The sequence below is a fragment of the Dunckerocampus dactyliophorus genome, chromosome 8 (assembly GCF_027744805.1).
Source record: "Dunckerocampus dactyliophorus isolate RoL2022-P2 chromosome 8, RoL_Ddac_1.1, whole genome shotgun sequence".
NCBI lineage: Eukaryota > Metazoa > Chordata > Actinopteri > Syngnathiformes > Syngnathidae > Dunckerocampus > Dunckerocampus dactyliophorus.
In genome coordinates, this window is record NC_072826.1 from 10,807,917 (window position 1) to 10,824,415 (window position 16,499).

Genomic DNA, 16,499 nt, shown 5'->3' on the forward strand with positions numbered 1-16,499 from the left:
AGTCTCCAATTAACCTAGCATGCATATTTTTGAAATATTTTTGCAGTACCTGGAGAGATATTGTGTGTTTCCTATGTGTGATATAACTGGATATCAGCAATGATCAGAAATCTGTTTCAAATAGAAAATGAAATTTTAACCTCATTTCCCTGCAGTTGAAGCCACAAAGTGACCCAAAAGTCCACTCTGTGATACTTATTTCCATTTCAAAACAAAGAAGAATCACAGCAAATAGTCCAAGACAGGGATGTCAAACTCGGTCTAAATTAAGACACGATTCCAAAGGGTCAATTTTCATCCATGATGAGTTGGAATGCATTGCTTTGGTGTTATGAAAGAAAGATCACAGAGGTCCGTGTTGTGTGGAGTTCACATTGTTTATTCAGTATGAAACAAAAAACAAGTTTGAATGTGACTTCCAAGACAGCAACTGAAATGAACATGAAGTTGTGATATTGTAAACAAGTTGACATAATTGAGACAATCAAGTAAAACAGTTCATCTGGACTAAGATGGATTTAAGACTACTAGCAGGAAACTTTTTAAATATCTATCTCAAAATAAAGATTACAGGTCCACAATGTTACAAATGTTTGTGGTCAAGGTTAAAGAAGTGGGAACGGAAATAAAAAGAACATCTTCCAGTATGAGCATCATGTCAGAATACCAGAAAATAAATGTTACGGTACATATAATCTGTATTTCCAGTAACAACACCCATGATATATTTTTAGCCCACCGGCATTCTTTAGGTGTTATCCACCTCCAGATGTGCTCTCTATTTCCAGACCAACCAATCAGTATTTACTTTGCACCCAGATCGAATCTGACCTTTCAACAATATAAACTGTAAACTTTTCAGAATACTGTAGTGTGTCCTGCTCGTACAAAATTGTTAGCATTTTGTGTGTACATTAGCATGTCGACAAATGCGTGTTAGCAGTTACTCACAAGTAAATTCCACTTCTTCACTGTAGGGGGAGCCCCGGAACAACAATTGCTGCTCTAAATGACAATTTGAAGGCCATTAAACATGCGCCACGTCATTACACGAAATTGGAATATGCTCTAGTCCTTGACGATCCTTTTAACAGATTACACATATTTGACATAATTCATGTCGCGGAACACCAAAAATGTGCCTGAGTGCAAATGTACATCAGAGTACAATAATGACACTGTTGTAATTAAAAGTCTACTAGAATTTAGGTTGTGCAGTCATCCATCCGTCCATTTTCTATACTGCTTGTAATCATTAAGGTCACGGGTGAGCTGGAGCCTATCCCAGCTGACTTCGGGTGCAGGGCGGGATAGACCCTGGACTGGTCGCCAGCCAATTGCAGGGCACATATATACAAACCACCATTCACACTCCCATTCGTACATATGAACAATTTACCAATTCGGCTAACATGCATGTTTTTTGGAATGTGGGAGTGCCACACACATGAAAACCCACGCACACACGGGGAGACATGCAAACTCTACACGGAGACATCCAAACAGAGATTCGAACTCTTGATCTCCTGATTGCAAGGCCAAGATGCTAACCACTAGTGACAGCGGCCCTTGTGCATTCATTTTGAAAAAAAAAACAAACCCAAAACCAAATATGTAATGGCTTGTAGAAACGTTAGCTTTTGCATTGCATATAATTTTTTATTATGATTTGTCTATGGTTGGTCTGGTGACAGAGAAGCAGCTCCCAGTTAAAGTGCTATTGACTCTCCGCTTTGGAATATTTTGCATCTTACCCCAAAAATGTCATCGTAATCCATTTTTATGTCGTGTAGCATTCTATCGTCCAGTTGTCTCGTCGTAAATCTCTCTGCACTGTGAAATATTGCATTGTTTTCCAGAGCTTTCCAGGATGATCATTTTAAACATGTCAGGAAACACTTTGTAAGAACAACTTCTCCAGTTCCACTTTCTTTCCCGAAACTTGCATTATCAGGATCGCTCTTATCAGCCTTGTTATTCCCTCCTTTCTGTATAAAGTGGAACCTGGGTTAGCGTCATAATCCGTTCCAGAAGGTCCGACTCGAACTGAAAGTGATGCGAACCGAACCTATTTTTCCCATTAGAAATCATGTCATGTAATTTTACATGCAGAAAACAAAATTGCATTCAAAATGCATATCAAAACATAGAAATGATAAATGAAAGGGTTAAATGATTATTTAAGGTTACTTTTTACCTGATTCTGCAGTTCTTTGCTAATTAACAGTCATGCCTCAATTCTGAAAAATGCTAGTTAGGTTGATACTTTGTTTATCTCCAAGAGAAATTCACGTACCACAAAACCACAATACCACAAAACACATTTTTATAGTTTTACAATGATAGTTTTACATGTGTAAAACAATTCTAAATGTATATTACTGACAAATTACATGTATAACTCCACATTTCAGGTTACTTTTACCTTCATATGACTGCCACAAGGTGGCAGCGAGATCAACACGAACACCACCTTTGTGTTTTACCATGAGTTATTTTTAAATTCAAGTGTTTCTCACCTGACATACTCCCTCCAGCGTGTCCTTGGTCTGCCACGGGGCCGGCTGGGCATGCCCGGAACACCTCACCAGGGACTACATTCCCGAGCCACCTCAACTGGCTCCTCTCGATGCGAAGAAGCAGCGGCTCTACTCTGAGTCCCTGCCGGATGGCCGAGCTCCCCACCCTATCTCTTAGGGTGAGTCCAGCCACCCTACGAAGGAAACTCATTTTCGCCGCTTGTATCCTATCTTGTTCTTTCGGTCACGACCCAAACCTCATGACCATAGGTGAGGGCGGGAACATAGATCGACCTGTAAATTGAGAGCTTTGCCTTCCGGCTTAGCTCTCTCTTTCACCACGACGGTCCGGCGCAGCGACCGCATTAATGAAGACACTTCGCCAATGTGCCTGTCGACTTAATGCTCCAACCTTCCCTCACTCGTGAACAAGACCCCGAGATACTTGAACTCCTCCACCTGGGGCAAGACCTCACTCCCAATCCACCCTTTTCCGACTGAGAACCTCAGATTTGGAAGTGCTGAGTGCTTCACACTCAGCTGCAAACCGCCCCAGTAAACGAAAATTATGAACACAATCGGTGACAAAGGGCAGCCTTAGCTGAGGCCAACGTTCACCAGGAACAGGCTTGACTTACTGCTGGCAATGTGAACCACGCTCCTGCTCCGCTTGTACAAGGACCGAATGGCACGTAGCAGCATGCCACCAATCCCATATCCCGGAGCACCCCTCACAGGACACAGCGAGGAACACGGTGGGATGTCTTTTCCAAGTCCACAAAGACCCAAAACGCAGCTAGAGAAAGTTGCAAGTGCCTTCATTTGATAACAAAGGTGAGAAACGCTATTGAATTCAAGAAATAACTCATGGCAATACACAAAGGTGGTGTCCATGTTGCTCTCGCTGCCACATCGTGACTTTGTCAGTTTCCAACGAAGGTAAAAGTAACCTTAAATGTTGGTTTATACATGTAATTTGTAACAACTATAATTGTAAAACAATACAAACATGTTTTATGGTCACATTTTTGAGAATTTAGGCATAACTGTGTTAATTAGCCAAGAACTACAGCATCAACCGCTGATGACGGCCGGGGAGCTGACTTTGGGTTCCTGTTTTATGTAGTAGCAAGCTAATAGGCTGCTAACAACAACATTTTGTGATAAAAATACATCAAGAAAACAGATGGACTCACACGTTGTATTAATAACACTTCAAGATGCGCCATATTGTGCGCTAACCGCAAAATGTACGCAAAATAACACCAAATTTCGGTGTAAATATTCGGTGTTGACTGGAAAACATGCTAACCGGGGCGTACGCTAACCGAGGTTCCACTGCATTCAACAGGAAATGGGGTTTTAATCCAACTTAATCACATAACACAAACCCTTCTATGTACAAGCACATTTATAAGTATGAAACTAAGGTCCAGCCAAAGTAAACTTTGGTATTTAAAAATTAATTGCACAAGTACTGAATCGAAAGAGGAGAAGATTGTATCAAGTCATTTAAAAAGCACATATTAAAGAGGTATTGGGTTGGAGAAAGTGTCTGATGGTATGAGAGTTGGGCCTGTTATCAGAAGCGTACCATTCATACTACAGGTCCGTGGATCTAACTTAGCATAATGTCATATGAGATTTTCACTGGAGGGATTAAATTAGATGTTGAGCAGCACCTGCTCTACAGTGAGCTTGGCCAAACCTGATAACACAGAAATGTGATTTTCACATTAGAGAAGAAATGCAAATATCTTAACTACAATCTAGCCCCCCAAAAAGGATTAATACAGATTTGGAATCTACTCGGAAATAGAGGCAGTGAGCTAAGCCGAGGAGGCCATTTGTTCATATGACGAGAGTGACAAAGAAAGATGAAATGTATTAAAGACTATCTCTGCCTTTTCAGTTCTTCTACCAGTTTTGACCACGGGGACGAGGAAGACTACAGCTCCTCAAACAAATGTAAAAGTAAACAAGATGTGAACTATAAATGAGGAGAGACATTTGATGGAGGACTCTCCCTTCACATGTTAAGCAGAGAATTTAGTGACCATTGTGAATGCCATCAAAGCCTGCTCGCCGATGTCCATCACTAACGGTGCTGATTTGATGCGCTTCATCTGCAGGCTGATGAATGACTCTCTCATGATTCTTCGCTGATTAAGTCTGCTAAATGAGACGCTAACGAACAAAGGAAATGTGTCTATAATATTGCCACAAGCCGCCATTATTCTGTGTTTTGTACATTTCTCCACAGACAAAGACATCAGTGGATCCAACATCAGCCTCTCGGGCCGCTCGTGTCACAAAGGCCACGGCACGCAATCAAACTGGAAGACTTTAACCTTGCCAAGGACAGACTGAGACAGTTCTACTGAGAGCCCAGCTTCAATTTTTCCATTATGCTGCCGCTCTTATCAACAGAAACACTAAAATCCGGTTAAATGGATCCATTTTCTCATTTGCCTTTAGAGGTCATTTTTCATGCTTGGAGAACTCTAGTCACTTAAGACGACACAAGGGGCTCCATTGGAACAATCCGGTCTGCGCACACTCGTGAAAGACGGCTGAGACTGCAGCACACATCCAACTGTGCAGTGACGGCCCAACAGCAAGCACAAAGCAGGAGAGGCTGCTGTTCTATGGTTTGATCCATAAAAGAGGGAGGAATTCACCATTGACTGCTCTCAGTGTTTGGTCACATCTTTTGTGAGAGACATACTGTGGTAAGCCAATATAGTGAGAGCCACAGAGTCCAAGCCAAGCTATGACAACAAAGACTGAATGTAGCACTTTGCAGCTTTGACAAGAGACTGATTAAAGTCGCTCCTGGGCTTCCTGGAGATAGGATTCAGACAAGTGTGCGCCGTGACCTCAGGAAGAGAAGCAAAGGCTGCAGCACTCCATGCAGATCTCCAGACAGTCGGCAGACTCACAGCAGGCGTCGATGATGCCGCAGTCCATGTCGCACGGTAGATCACAGTCACCGCATTCCTCGGACGCGCAGCAGCAGCAGAAACACGAGTCGTCGCCCGCGCACGAGCCGCAGGTGGCGCAGTCCAGCACGATGTTACACAGCGTCAGAAATTCACAAAAGAGGCAGGCCAGGATGCAGTGAACGCAGCAGTCTGGAGATAAAGACAGTTTGCTCTTAATTTCAATCATAAAACGGTACTCTAATTGAACTTTTTATGGGGAAACTGAAACTTCAAGTTAGTGCATCCATCCACACACTCATGTTTTTATAAACCTGAATGCCCTATCATATTTATACATCTTTTACATTTTTTTGCGAGAAATTAAAAATTCAAAATGTGAAATTTTAATGCATGCGCACGTGTGCACACACATAGTTCATTTCCAAATGTGAGAATTGTAAATAGTTAATTGTATTATATAGATATTTCAGCCGTCACAAAAGCAAAAAATATTTGTGTCAAAGTGAAAGTTATGCTTGAAATGTATCTTTTCACAAAAAGCTGGTTTTCTCCCTTTTCTCGTCGGGAACTGATATTTTCCTGTAAGTTGCTTATGTTCTGCATATTACTGAAAGGTAGAAACAAACTTTTTTATACAGCCATAGAACACAATACCCTGTGTGCCTTGAAAGATCAGTCAAAATCATCGAAATGTCTTTTGAAAAACGGCTGGGATTGAATGAATAAATACAGAGTTTAACTACTGCCAAAGCTCGACTACAGCCTTTAATTTGATGACTTGCATTGCCCCATTGCATCCACTGACATAGGTAGTGATATTCTTCCTGTCAGCCCGTTAAGCTTTGCTTCTATAAATCAGCATGGTTCTGTAAATGCTTGACAGGTAATTTAGTGTCATAATGGAATGTAAAAGTGGAATAGTGTGAAAGCAAATTTAAAAGTACTGTTAATGACAACAGGCCAAGGAGTTTACCCCGTTTGTTTATGGATAATGTTACTATGCAGTACTGCTCCATGACACATATCTTCTTTGTTGAATTTATTGGTAAATTACACATTATGGAGTCACGCTAACTACGTGGCTGACGCAGCTATTGCCGTCCTGCCTACACACCCTACAATGTTAATGCAAGCCAGATCTTGATTTTAATATTGATTTTTCCAGATGATCCCCCCCAAAATGGGTATATTGCTGCCATGACATTCTTAAAAAAAAAAAATCCCCTATTTATTATTACAACTACTATTATTGTTTAATTATGGTATTATTTTTATTTTATATATTTATTTATTGTTTCCATTTTTTATTTTCTCTATTTGTTTTTTTTATTTTGAAGTCTTTTTTTTTTTTTTTTTTTTTGAAGTCTTTATTTTATTCTGCTGGATACATTTTGCAATACGTCTATTTACAATCCAATTTTCTGGGTAAATTAGATTATGAATGATTTGAATATAAAATATTACCATGTGTCTGAAAAGTCAGTAATTGAAAAAAAAAATCTACTCTTATGCCAAACGTACTCTGAGAGAGAGACAGAGAGAGACAACTTCTCACATTCACACAATGGTCAATTTTTAGTAATTGTTTCTGGGTTTGCACTGTGGGAGGAAGACAGAGAGACAGAGAAAAGCCACACAAGCATAGTGAGGACATGCAAACTCCATACAAAAATGCCTGAGAACTAAGATCCTTTTTGCTGTGAGGCGACAGTGCTAACCACTGGACCACTATGCTGCCAAGTTAGTGCAAGGTTAGGCCTCTATATTAAAATGATTCATACCATGCTTCTGCAGTTTGTCATGAGTCATACCATAAATGTAGAACATTCTGGCTGGCTTAGTTGTAAAACAATTAAAAGTTGTCATAGCCGTAGAGTTGTAGCACTCAGAATGTTGGCATTGAAGTCCTGTGCATCTTACCATCCTGTGCTTCTGTGGGAATCTGGGAGCTGTTGCTCTTAGAACTGTTGCTCTTTGAACTACTCTTGGAGCTTCCTTTGCTCCTCTTGCTGCTCTGGGAGGTGATGGAAGGGTTAGACTGCAACTTCTTGCCGTGCTTGGGTCCTGCTGACGAGGAGGATGAGGTGGATGAGCCTCCTCTTGGGAGGGAGCCCAGTTTCGGATGCTCATGAGGACCGCCGTTCTTGTCCCCGCCAGACTGGAGTGCGTGTGTGTGAGGCGTGGGATGCGGACAGTGAGGGGAGTGAGTGTGTGCATGGTGTTTGGTTCCGTTGCGTAGTTGGCTGCTAGGCTGTGTCCGACATGGTTGGGTTGGGTGGATGGGTGTGGATCTGGCTGTTGGTTGACCTGTGGAGAGACAAAAAAGTTATTGTTGAGTGATACTGACTTCATATCACATCAATACTAGATAGCAACTTCTCCATTACTGTTACAATAAGTATGTGTTTTCAATCTTTATGTTGTTTGTGCATGTGAGGGCATGCACTCTAAATACATACACACCTGATCAGCACTGAACTACAAGGCAGCCCGGGGATTATCTTTGAGTATGTGTGCCAACCTAAACACAGTGAGGCTCTCTAAAGCTGAGTTCAATCACAAAACCACGCCTAAAGGAACGGACAAGCCTTGAATTTGCTGAACCCTTATCCCACTTGTCTAGACTTTTTCACAACAAGCATTAGATTCCAGAGGAAAAGGACAAAACCTTCCCTCTGACTCAAGCGTTTGTAGTTCTGATGTTAATGATGTGATTTGAAATCAGGTGTAATTCAACGGACAAAGGATTAACCGATAAGATCCTGAGAATTATTCCAATGTTCATCCACTGAAATGTAAGATGTGGTTAGAATGTGCACTACTCTGAAAAGGGTAATTTAATCAAACGATTAAACGATTCATTGCATGTTGACAAAGGCGTAAAGCCTCAGCAGAATACCCGTGATGCATGATCCCTAAGACGCTACTTCATCAAGAACCATCATTCATCAACAGCTAGATAGAACCACATGAGGCCCAGCTTACTTTGGCAGCACGTTGTCAAACAGAACAATGCATAGTTACATCCACCGATGCCAAATTGAACTCCACTGCGCCAAAAGGAACTTGAATGTTAACTGTGCCGAGAAGCAACATCAAGTCCTCTGTGTTCGGGGGCACCGGCACTGAACCATCACATCGTAGAAATGTGTGTTGTGGTTAGACAAATTGGTGTGGACACGGTGTGCTCGGCAGTACCATTTCGTCAGACACACATCCAAAAGCCAGGGTCTTGTCATGTTGCAAGACTGTGTCAGTAACTTGGAACTACTTCCATGGCACCATTAATGCCAAAAAGTACAAGTATAAGTGCCCATGCATATTTCAACAATACAAAAACACACTCTGTGCAATGCTTGCAGGCGTGGTTGCAGAAGGACATTTGGCCTGCCTGCAGTCTCTACCTGTCAAATAGGGTAAGTGGTAGAACATGAGCGTTATATCCAGCCCCCTTCCTGCTTTGAGTACATCAGCTACACGACGTAACACGCACACGTGCCCCAGTAATGTTTGTTAATGATAACGATTTAACTTTAGCTACTAACATCGCCTCACTGAGACTGCTTTTGTGTGTAGGTGTGTGTGTGTGTGTGTGTGTGGATGTGCTATGAAAATCTATGCGAATACCAGACAGGCGTGCTTGACCAATCAGATTTTTCGGGCCGAACAACAATTTACACCATTTTTTTTTTCAAGTTTACTTTGTAATTGTGAAAATATAGACTTTTTTTGTACATGATGTTCTTTTAAATCATTAATGGTAACATATGCTAGTCGGTGGTTCTTATATTATTTGGTTGAAAAAATATAAATTGGAGCGTTTAAGGTTGAGGCTTTTGTTGTTGTTGTTTTCAAAAGTTCACTTTTTTTAACCAGTGTGGTTAAAAGTTAGTTAAAAGTGAGATGCACGAGGAGCAACTTGCATCACCTTCATATACAGCAGACATTTATTATTCATCAAGTTAAGAATAGCTGTTATTATTTATACATTGACAGACGTTACCCTTTCTTTTTTAAGACTTCATAGCACTAAAAATTGTATTTAAGCCTTGTCTGTGCCGTTAATCAATTGCAGTTAAAGTTTCACCCTGGAGCAGATTATTTACATATCCATGACCCCCTATGGGAAAATTTGTTGCCAAATCTGAACTAAGTGGAGGTCAACCAGCATCCTGGAATAAACTGTGTTCGACAATGGAGGTGCACAAAACCCAACATTATAACATCACGTCAGAAAATGAACATAATTATTTTATACCTCGTTGATGCTACTGTTTACATAACATGAAAGACGTCTAGGCTAGTCCACCAAGACTATAGAAAATGCAAATTCAGTACATACAGACATTTAATAATAATAATACTAATTACTGTTTTGATTTAATTAAATGTGGCATGACAACCTTTTCCCACTGGAGATTTTACAACATGGTCTGTTTAATTTCTAGAGTCTATGCTATAGAAAAAGGGAGGCAGGCAAACACCTTTGCTGCTAAACTAAACCCATACCTTAAAAAGAAGAATGCAACGAAAGCCCAGGTTTAATATGTTATGGCAGCATTTCATAGCTCTTTCTAACTAAAAAGTTTGAATATATTCTTGTCCTTAAAGCATATGGTGTCTGAAGGTACGGTGAGGCTTGACAGTGCAGGGTAGAGTACAGCAGACGCACAGAAAATCAAAGTAGAAACTTGACATGCACACATACAAGCACACATACTGAGAGTGTGGTCTTAAACGCTGGCTATGAAACATGACTGGCAATAAAAGCGTCTGTTCGATAACCGCTCCGAGACAGATAACCCAACCAGGACTGTTTAAACTGGCTCACGTCCGGCGTCGCACAACCAATCCACTGTTATTTAAGATTCTTTTCATTCAGCGTTTTCTAACTTTGCTCCAGATGTTTGGCAAGCTCCATGGCCAGTGTGTGCATGCGTGTAGTGAGGAGGAACTACATTTTCACTAAACTATTGCAAAAGTCAACACATGCTGCTGCTTTGTCTCTTCTGCCTTTTCTCCCTCACTTCATCAACCAGCCCCTGTGTGTCTGTCGTGTTTAAGCATTTTGCACAATAGTGCTTTTAACACTGTGAACCTGCCAGGATGTGTCTTGGTGACAGACGAAAGGGATTACATCGAGCAGAGGGATGGTGCACACGCCTCTAAGTTTGCATTGTCCTGGAAGGATTGAGAATTGTTGAGTTAGTGTGGTCTGAGTGTGTGCATGAGTGCTTGAATATAGCAGGATCTGGCATGCAAACAGACAAACTCAAAGAGGCCAGGAGTCAGGACTGTCTCCAAAGGGAGCTTGAGGTTAGACCCACTTGCGCACACAAATATATGCATGCATGAGCACGTGAAGGCAAAAAAAAACAAAAAAACCCACATACACAAGGTCCCTTTGTCTGAAATCGAGAATGGGAGTGAGATGAAGTGAGCAAAAGAGAGAGAAGGAAGAAATGGGTCGGTGTTTGTCGATATCTGGAGCAGGAGGACTTGCACAGGCGTGACTCATAAACAGTGATTCAGCAGTGGTTAAAAATAACAGCAACTTCAGGAGATGGATGGTGTTGACATGATGAGATTGGGAAAAGGCAACACATGCTGCTCCCTAATGTTCAATCGCATGCACGTTTATTATACTCTATTATTACTAATTATTATGCACAGGGTGCCAGGCCAGAATGAGCAATCAAATATGAGTCACAAACGGTAAAAGCACACCATACTACTCCTCACACACCCTCCTTATTCACACACCCACACCCTCTACCTCCTTTCCTGGCATATTTCGGCTACCCTGTACTTACACATCTCCTTCCTAGCCCAGAAATGCATTCATCTCTCTACTTATCCTATGCCGGAATGAGCTAGCAGGATGACTGAGAACTAGGCTTGTCTCTGACTGCTTCATCTGCTCTGCTGCATTCAGTCTCATTAAGTTGGTGAATTTGTTGGAAGCACCAAGCAGAGGAGCGTTGTAGAAAACTAGAAATGCATAGTCGTAGACCACCACAGTACATCCCGCCTGGCATTTCATGTGTATTATAAAAGCTATTCAACAAAACATCCAATAATGAGGTCATACTGAACTGTCTTTTGAGTGTATTGAGTCAACAACAAAAAAAGGATTCACTTCATCAACTCAAGAAATACTATTTTTTGCATGTTAAGATCTCCAGTACTGTTACGCGCAAAATTTGAACATGATCCAAAATAAACTGAACTGTGCGCAAGAAACCTTCAAATCCCGAAATTCATGAACATGTTTAGGCACAACAAAGGCAAATGTTGACATGACGACCTCCCTTCAAACATCTCACCCCCCTCAGTCTTGCCGCCTTTCTTTTTTGTCTTTTTAAACATTGGCAAGCATTAAAACTGCAAGGGTCGGTGCTGTAAAACACTATTTAAAACCATCTTCAAAGAGAATTTCACACATCCTTGGATGCTATAAAACCCTCTGCACAACTTTGTAACGTTAATAAGACCTCTTTTTACTGTGAGTGCTGATTATACTGTAGTACAGAAGCCATGGAACATAGTTGGGTCATACTCTACATATGGGCGGTGGACTACAGCTGTATTTAGAAAAAAAATTATAGTTAAATAAGAAAAAAGTTACCTTACACTTATTAATGAATAATTGGTCTTGATTGTTTTGGTTTCCATTGCATAAAAGAAGACATTCAACGATAAAGGTGGCCAGTGTTTATGTGATAACTATTTGTGATCTGGTCTGCCGAATTTTAAGCTCAAGCAAAAGATTTTGACATATAAGATAAAAAAAAATACTTACAGAATTAACTTTCCTTCTTGGTGGTGTCCATGGACCAAGTGCAACAAATGCAAGGCCTCTGTATCATTTTCAATTTGAAAAGGGGCGTATTTAGTCATTTGGGGGCCCAAAGCAAACCTAGTCATTGGAGCCCTCCACATCTGTCTTTTTTTATTTTTCCAAAATGTGAGTGTGTCATTTAGGCCACTTTTTCCCTGCTTTGGAAATCTGTTACAGTTACCTGTCAGGTTAAGTTGCTAGCTGCATACCCGTGGATATATACCCCCCCAAAAACTATTTGAAATATTAATGTTTATCATCTTCTAACAAGTGTGAATATGAGAAATGTCTCCTAATTCCTGAAGTCCTTAAAATCCTTATTATTACCTAACAAGTGAATCATCTCAACACTTTTACTGTAATTGATAAGAACATTAAGCGACATTTAATATAATTTACCACTTTAATATTCACATCTTTGTGATGAAAAGCATCACTTTCAGCTTCATCGATTGCATTCTGCTCGGCTGACACTGTCAGTAGCGGTGCTGCTGTAGTCATGTCTACGTTTGTTGGGACTGTGAAAAAGGTTGACACCTTCGGTAGTTTTGATAAACGCTGTTTGTTTTCAACTCGCCTTCTCCTCTTCTCCGCTCCACTGGGGTAACTCCACGCCAGTAAGTTTGTTTTGCTCCTGTCTTCCGGGAAAACTGTCACCTATCACATCTGGAACCAATTAAAAAATAAAAAAGGAGGGACTACTGTACACTATAACTGACAAAAATCACAGTACAATCAGTAAAAAGCTGGAGAGAAGTGGATCTAAACGTCAGGGTGTACATGCTGCCTCTGTAACCCTGTAATCCAATTATTTGGATGCTGTACTGTATATGTCATTTAAACTGTATGCTATTCTTTGCAAGGCATACAGCACAGCTCTATTGAAACAGTTGGTGAAGCTTGTTCTCGCCCCAGAGATTGCAGAAATTCTAGGTGAACCGAAACAATCACGGTGACTGCAAATACTTGCTTATAGAAACTGGACTAAAAAGTATTTTTTAGCATGGTTTACTGCAATAGTTGAAGATTGACCTCTTTTTACACGCAAAGCGAATGTGCAATGATGCAAAAGTGCAATGCAAAACTTGACAAAAAGATGTGCAAAAAGATGTGTTAGGAGTGTTCTGTTATTCTTGACTACTTGTTGAAGTATTTACACACAACAGCATATGACTGGTGTGCCATTTGACTGACGCATTCATGCCTGCACATGTTGGACAGTGGAGTCTTTTCTAATCCAAGAAAATCACAGATGTGCAGAGGCATTAGTGTTCTGCATTTTGCACTGCATTTTGTAAATGGCCAACTACACTTCAAGGGTGATATTAGCTGGCGCAAAAGAGCAACGATTATCCAAATAAGTACATTTTCTGGAAAGGCTTTTCTTGTGACTTTTGACATTCAAAACTATTCATTTCAACCTAGCAACTACAGTATTTTTTTGTAATATTTGACCCACTTGAGTGAATGCCACTTGACAAGTGAATGGAAATATTGTGCAAACATAAGAGGAAGGGTTAGGCCTGTATTATAGCCAAGAGTAAAAAGACATTGGGCATGCAAGAGCGACATGACACACAGCAGCATTTTTCATAACCTGTAATATTAACCCACCAAACACAAGGCTTCGTTGTCCCAGCTATCTTAAGGGTGCTTTCACACTTTCAAGGGGAGTCTTGAGCAAATTATCCTCATTCACGCGATGACATGCTAACCGCACACATGCTAAACATGTTTGGTAAGCCAACCAAGGGGGGAAAACAAACTGTGATTAAAGTGTGAATACAGCAGTGGTGTGTAGCCAGGGCCAGCAAGGCCTTCTCTGCTGGCCTAACCATTACCAAAAGCACTGACCTATATTTCAAACTTTAATTGCAGTATTGGTTGTCTTAAATTATATTAATTTATTTCCAACAGTCTATTATCTTCATTTCGCAGCATGTACAGTATGTGTTGCCATATCAATGTAATCTGCCCTGGATTGCCAATCAGAAGTGCTGGTCTCTGTCACATACTGTACACGCTATTAGCAGTGGGTCTGTTTTTTTTTTTTTAGCCAATCAGACCTCTGATTTGACTCTCGGGGCCATCTCTTGGTCCCCAGTCCTGATTGGTTGATCAGAGCAAATGGCAGGCCCCCTTTCTTGATTGGTTGATGAGAGAAAACCTGTTCATGAAGGTAAGCTGTTGGCTGAGGAGGAGGAATTGACGCCTCTGATGAGTAGATGCAATTTACTTAAAAGGTTTTATATTTTTTTCATGTTATTTGATGAATATTGATTGTGAAGTGATTCAGATGATGTTGTAGTGTAGCTGTTCGAAGTTGTCTGAACCTTTAACCACAGAGCCCTTGGAAATTTGTCACTAACTCAAAGTTGCTAGCTGTAATGTAAGTGAGGCGTATTGGTGAGTATGTATTCGAACGTAGGGGGACTATGTAAGTATTGTAATGTTTGTTGATACTGGTTCTCACGATGTCTGGTGAAAAATATTCTGGGCGGCCCACTGAAGGCCAAGGTATCAAATGCACCGCCCGCTACTGGAATACAATAATTCATTCTGAGTGCCATACAGAATCAAAACCTCTTCTAGTGTATTGTTTCTTTGTTTGTTAGCACCGTGGTTGTTCTGTTTAGCCCGCGAGCTAAAGTCGGCTTTGAGTTTTTGGCCCCTGTGCAACTGTGTTTGACACGTAAGTCTGTTCTAAGTTGTTCTGCTGTTTAAAAAGAAAATTTTATCCAATACGGTGCCAAATCGGTGCTTTTGAAACTGGGCCTGTGATTAAATTGTTCGGGCCTGTTCAGCCCGCAACCTAAAGTCGGCTTTGAGTTTGAGCTGAGCAATGCAGAATACAGAGAATATGCAAAAATAATTAGCAAGCTTTTACAATACTTGAAGTGCATACATTCCACTGTTTGAGTATATACATTCTGCAGAATTTTAGCAGAAATTGATATTCTGGCGGTATTTGGCTACAACTAGAGTTTTCTAGTTGATACCACATGCGAGAATCGTGCATTCATCAAAAGCAAAGCGAATTAAACTAGTATTGTGCTTGTGTACAACGTACAACGTGCTTGTGTTGTAATGTTAATGTTCATAATCCCGGTGTTGTTCAATGCACACCATAAATGTGATTGATAGAAAATTAGGAAATGTTGTGTTTCTGGTGCAGAGAGCGATCGAGAAAAGTGTGTGTGAGTTTGTAACTGAGCACTGCTGCTGGTGTGTTAAGGTCAGCAATAAAGTTTAAAAAGAGCGTCAGACCCTGTTTGATGTGAGACTGCATTAATTTAGCACTGACACGAGGCACCGGCAGCCACTTAGTGTTTTTAGTGTGGTTACTACTGTTTATGTCAGAATCGGTGCTTTTACAGTATGACACAAGAGTTTCAGTACGCATTCCTAAAAAAACTAACTGGTGAGTAAACAGACCAAGTCTACAATCACATGAATTATTCGGACCAGAAAAAGCTAAGCCAATATGTGTTAATTAGGGGTGTCACGAGACAATACTCGAGAGTGGGTCTACGAGAACGAGACGAGAGGAAATTTTAACATTACATTTTAAAAAAGTACAATGGAAAGACATTTAAAAATATATGACGATATATTGCAATCTACTAATTTAATTTCTCCAACATTACCTTGCATCGCTCCCCACGAGGCTACACTCTTCTGCGCTCTGCCTCCACCCACTGAGAGAAAGAGACTATGATTGACAAAAGAGCTCACTCCGTTCATGCCGTTGTTCTATGGTACAAACACGCCAAGATGTTGAAACCAATGCACAGATTGAACCATCTTCCTGCCTGTTTGGAGGGGGGAGACGAGGAAAACAGACATGCATGCAGATGACAATATACTGAGGCTGGCAAAATTATCAAGTTCATTTTCATTTACTTTGTGATTCATTCATTTATTTATTATAGTCTCAGGCCGAGTGCCCACGCGAGAAATCTTGTCACGTTGTAATCTCACCAGAGCTTGTGACACCCCTTGTGTTTATATATCAATAACAGTAAAAAAAAGGACAAGAAGGATGTGGAGAGAAGAATGATACAGTAACATTTTCAGGCCACGGTTTGAGGTACACGTTAACAATTTGAAAGACAATGGCTTTATTTGAGGCCATAATTTGAGGTGCACTTCCACAGATTTAGGCTCATATACAGGAGCTGTAGCAAAAAAAAG

General features: G+C 40.7%; 1 protein-coding gene across 1 annotated transcript in view; it reads right to left on the reverse strand.

The window, feature by feature from the left end:
• Window positions 1-352: 352 nt before the first annotated feature.
• mdfi (MyoD family inhibitor) overlaps window positions 353-16,499 on the reverse strand; it is a 42,445-nt gene continuing 26,298 nt past the window's right edge. The window contains exons 4-5 of the mRNA XM_054785793.1: window positions 7,385-7,771; window positions 353-5,653 (exon numbers count right to left, since the gene is read on the reverse strand). Coding sequence (XP_054641768.1) covers window positions 5,400-5,653; window positions 7,385-7,771 — 641 coding nt within the window. The 3' untranslated portion in view covers window positions 353-5,399. The remainder of the gene's footprint in view (window positions 5,654-7,384; window positions 7,772-16,499) is intronic.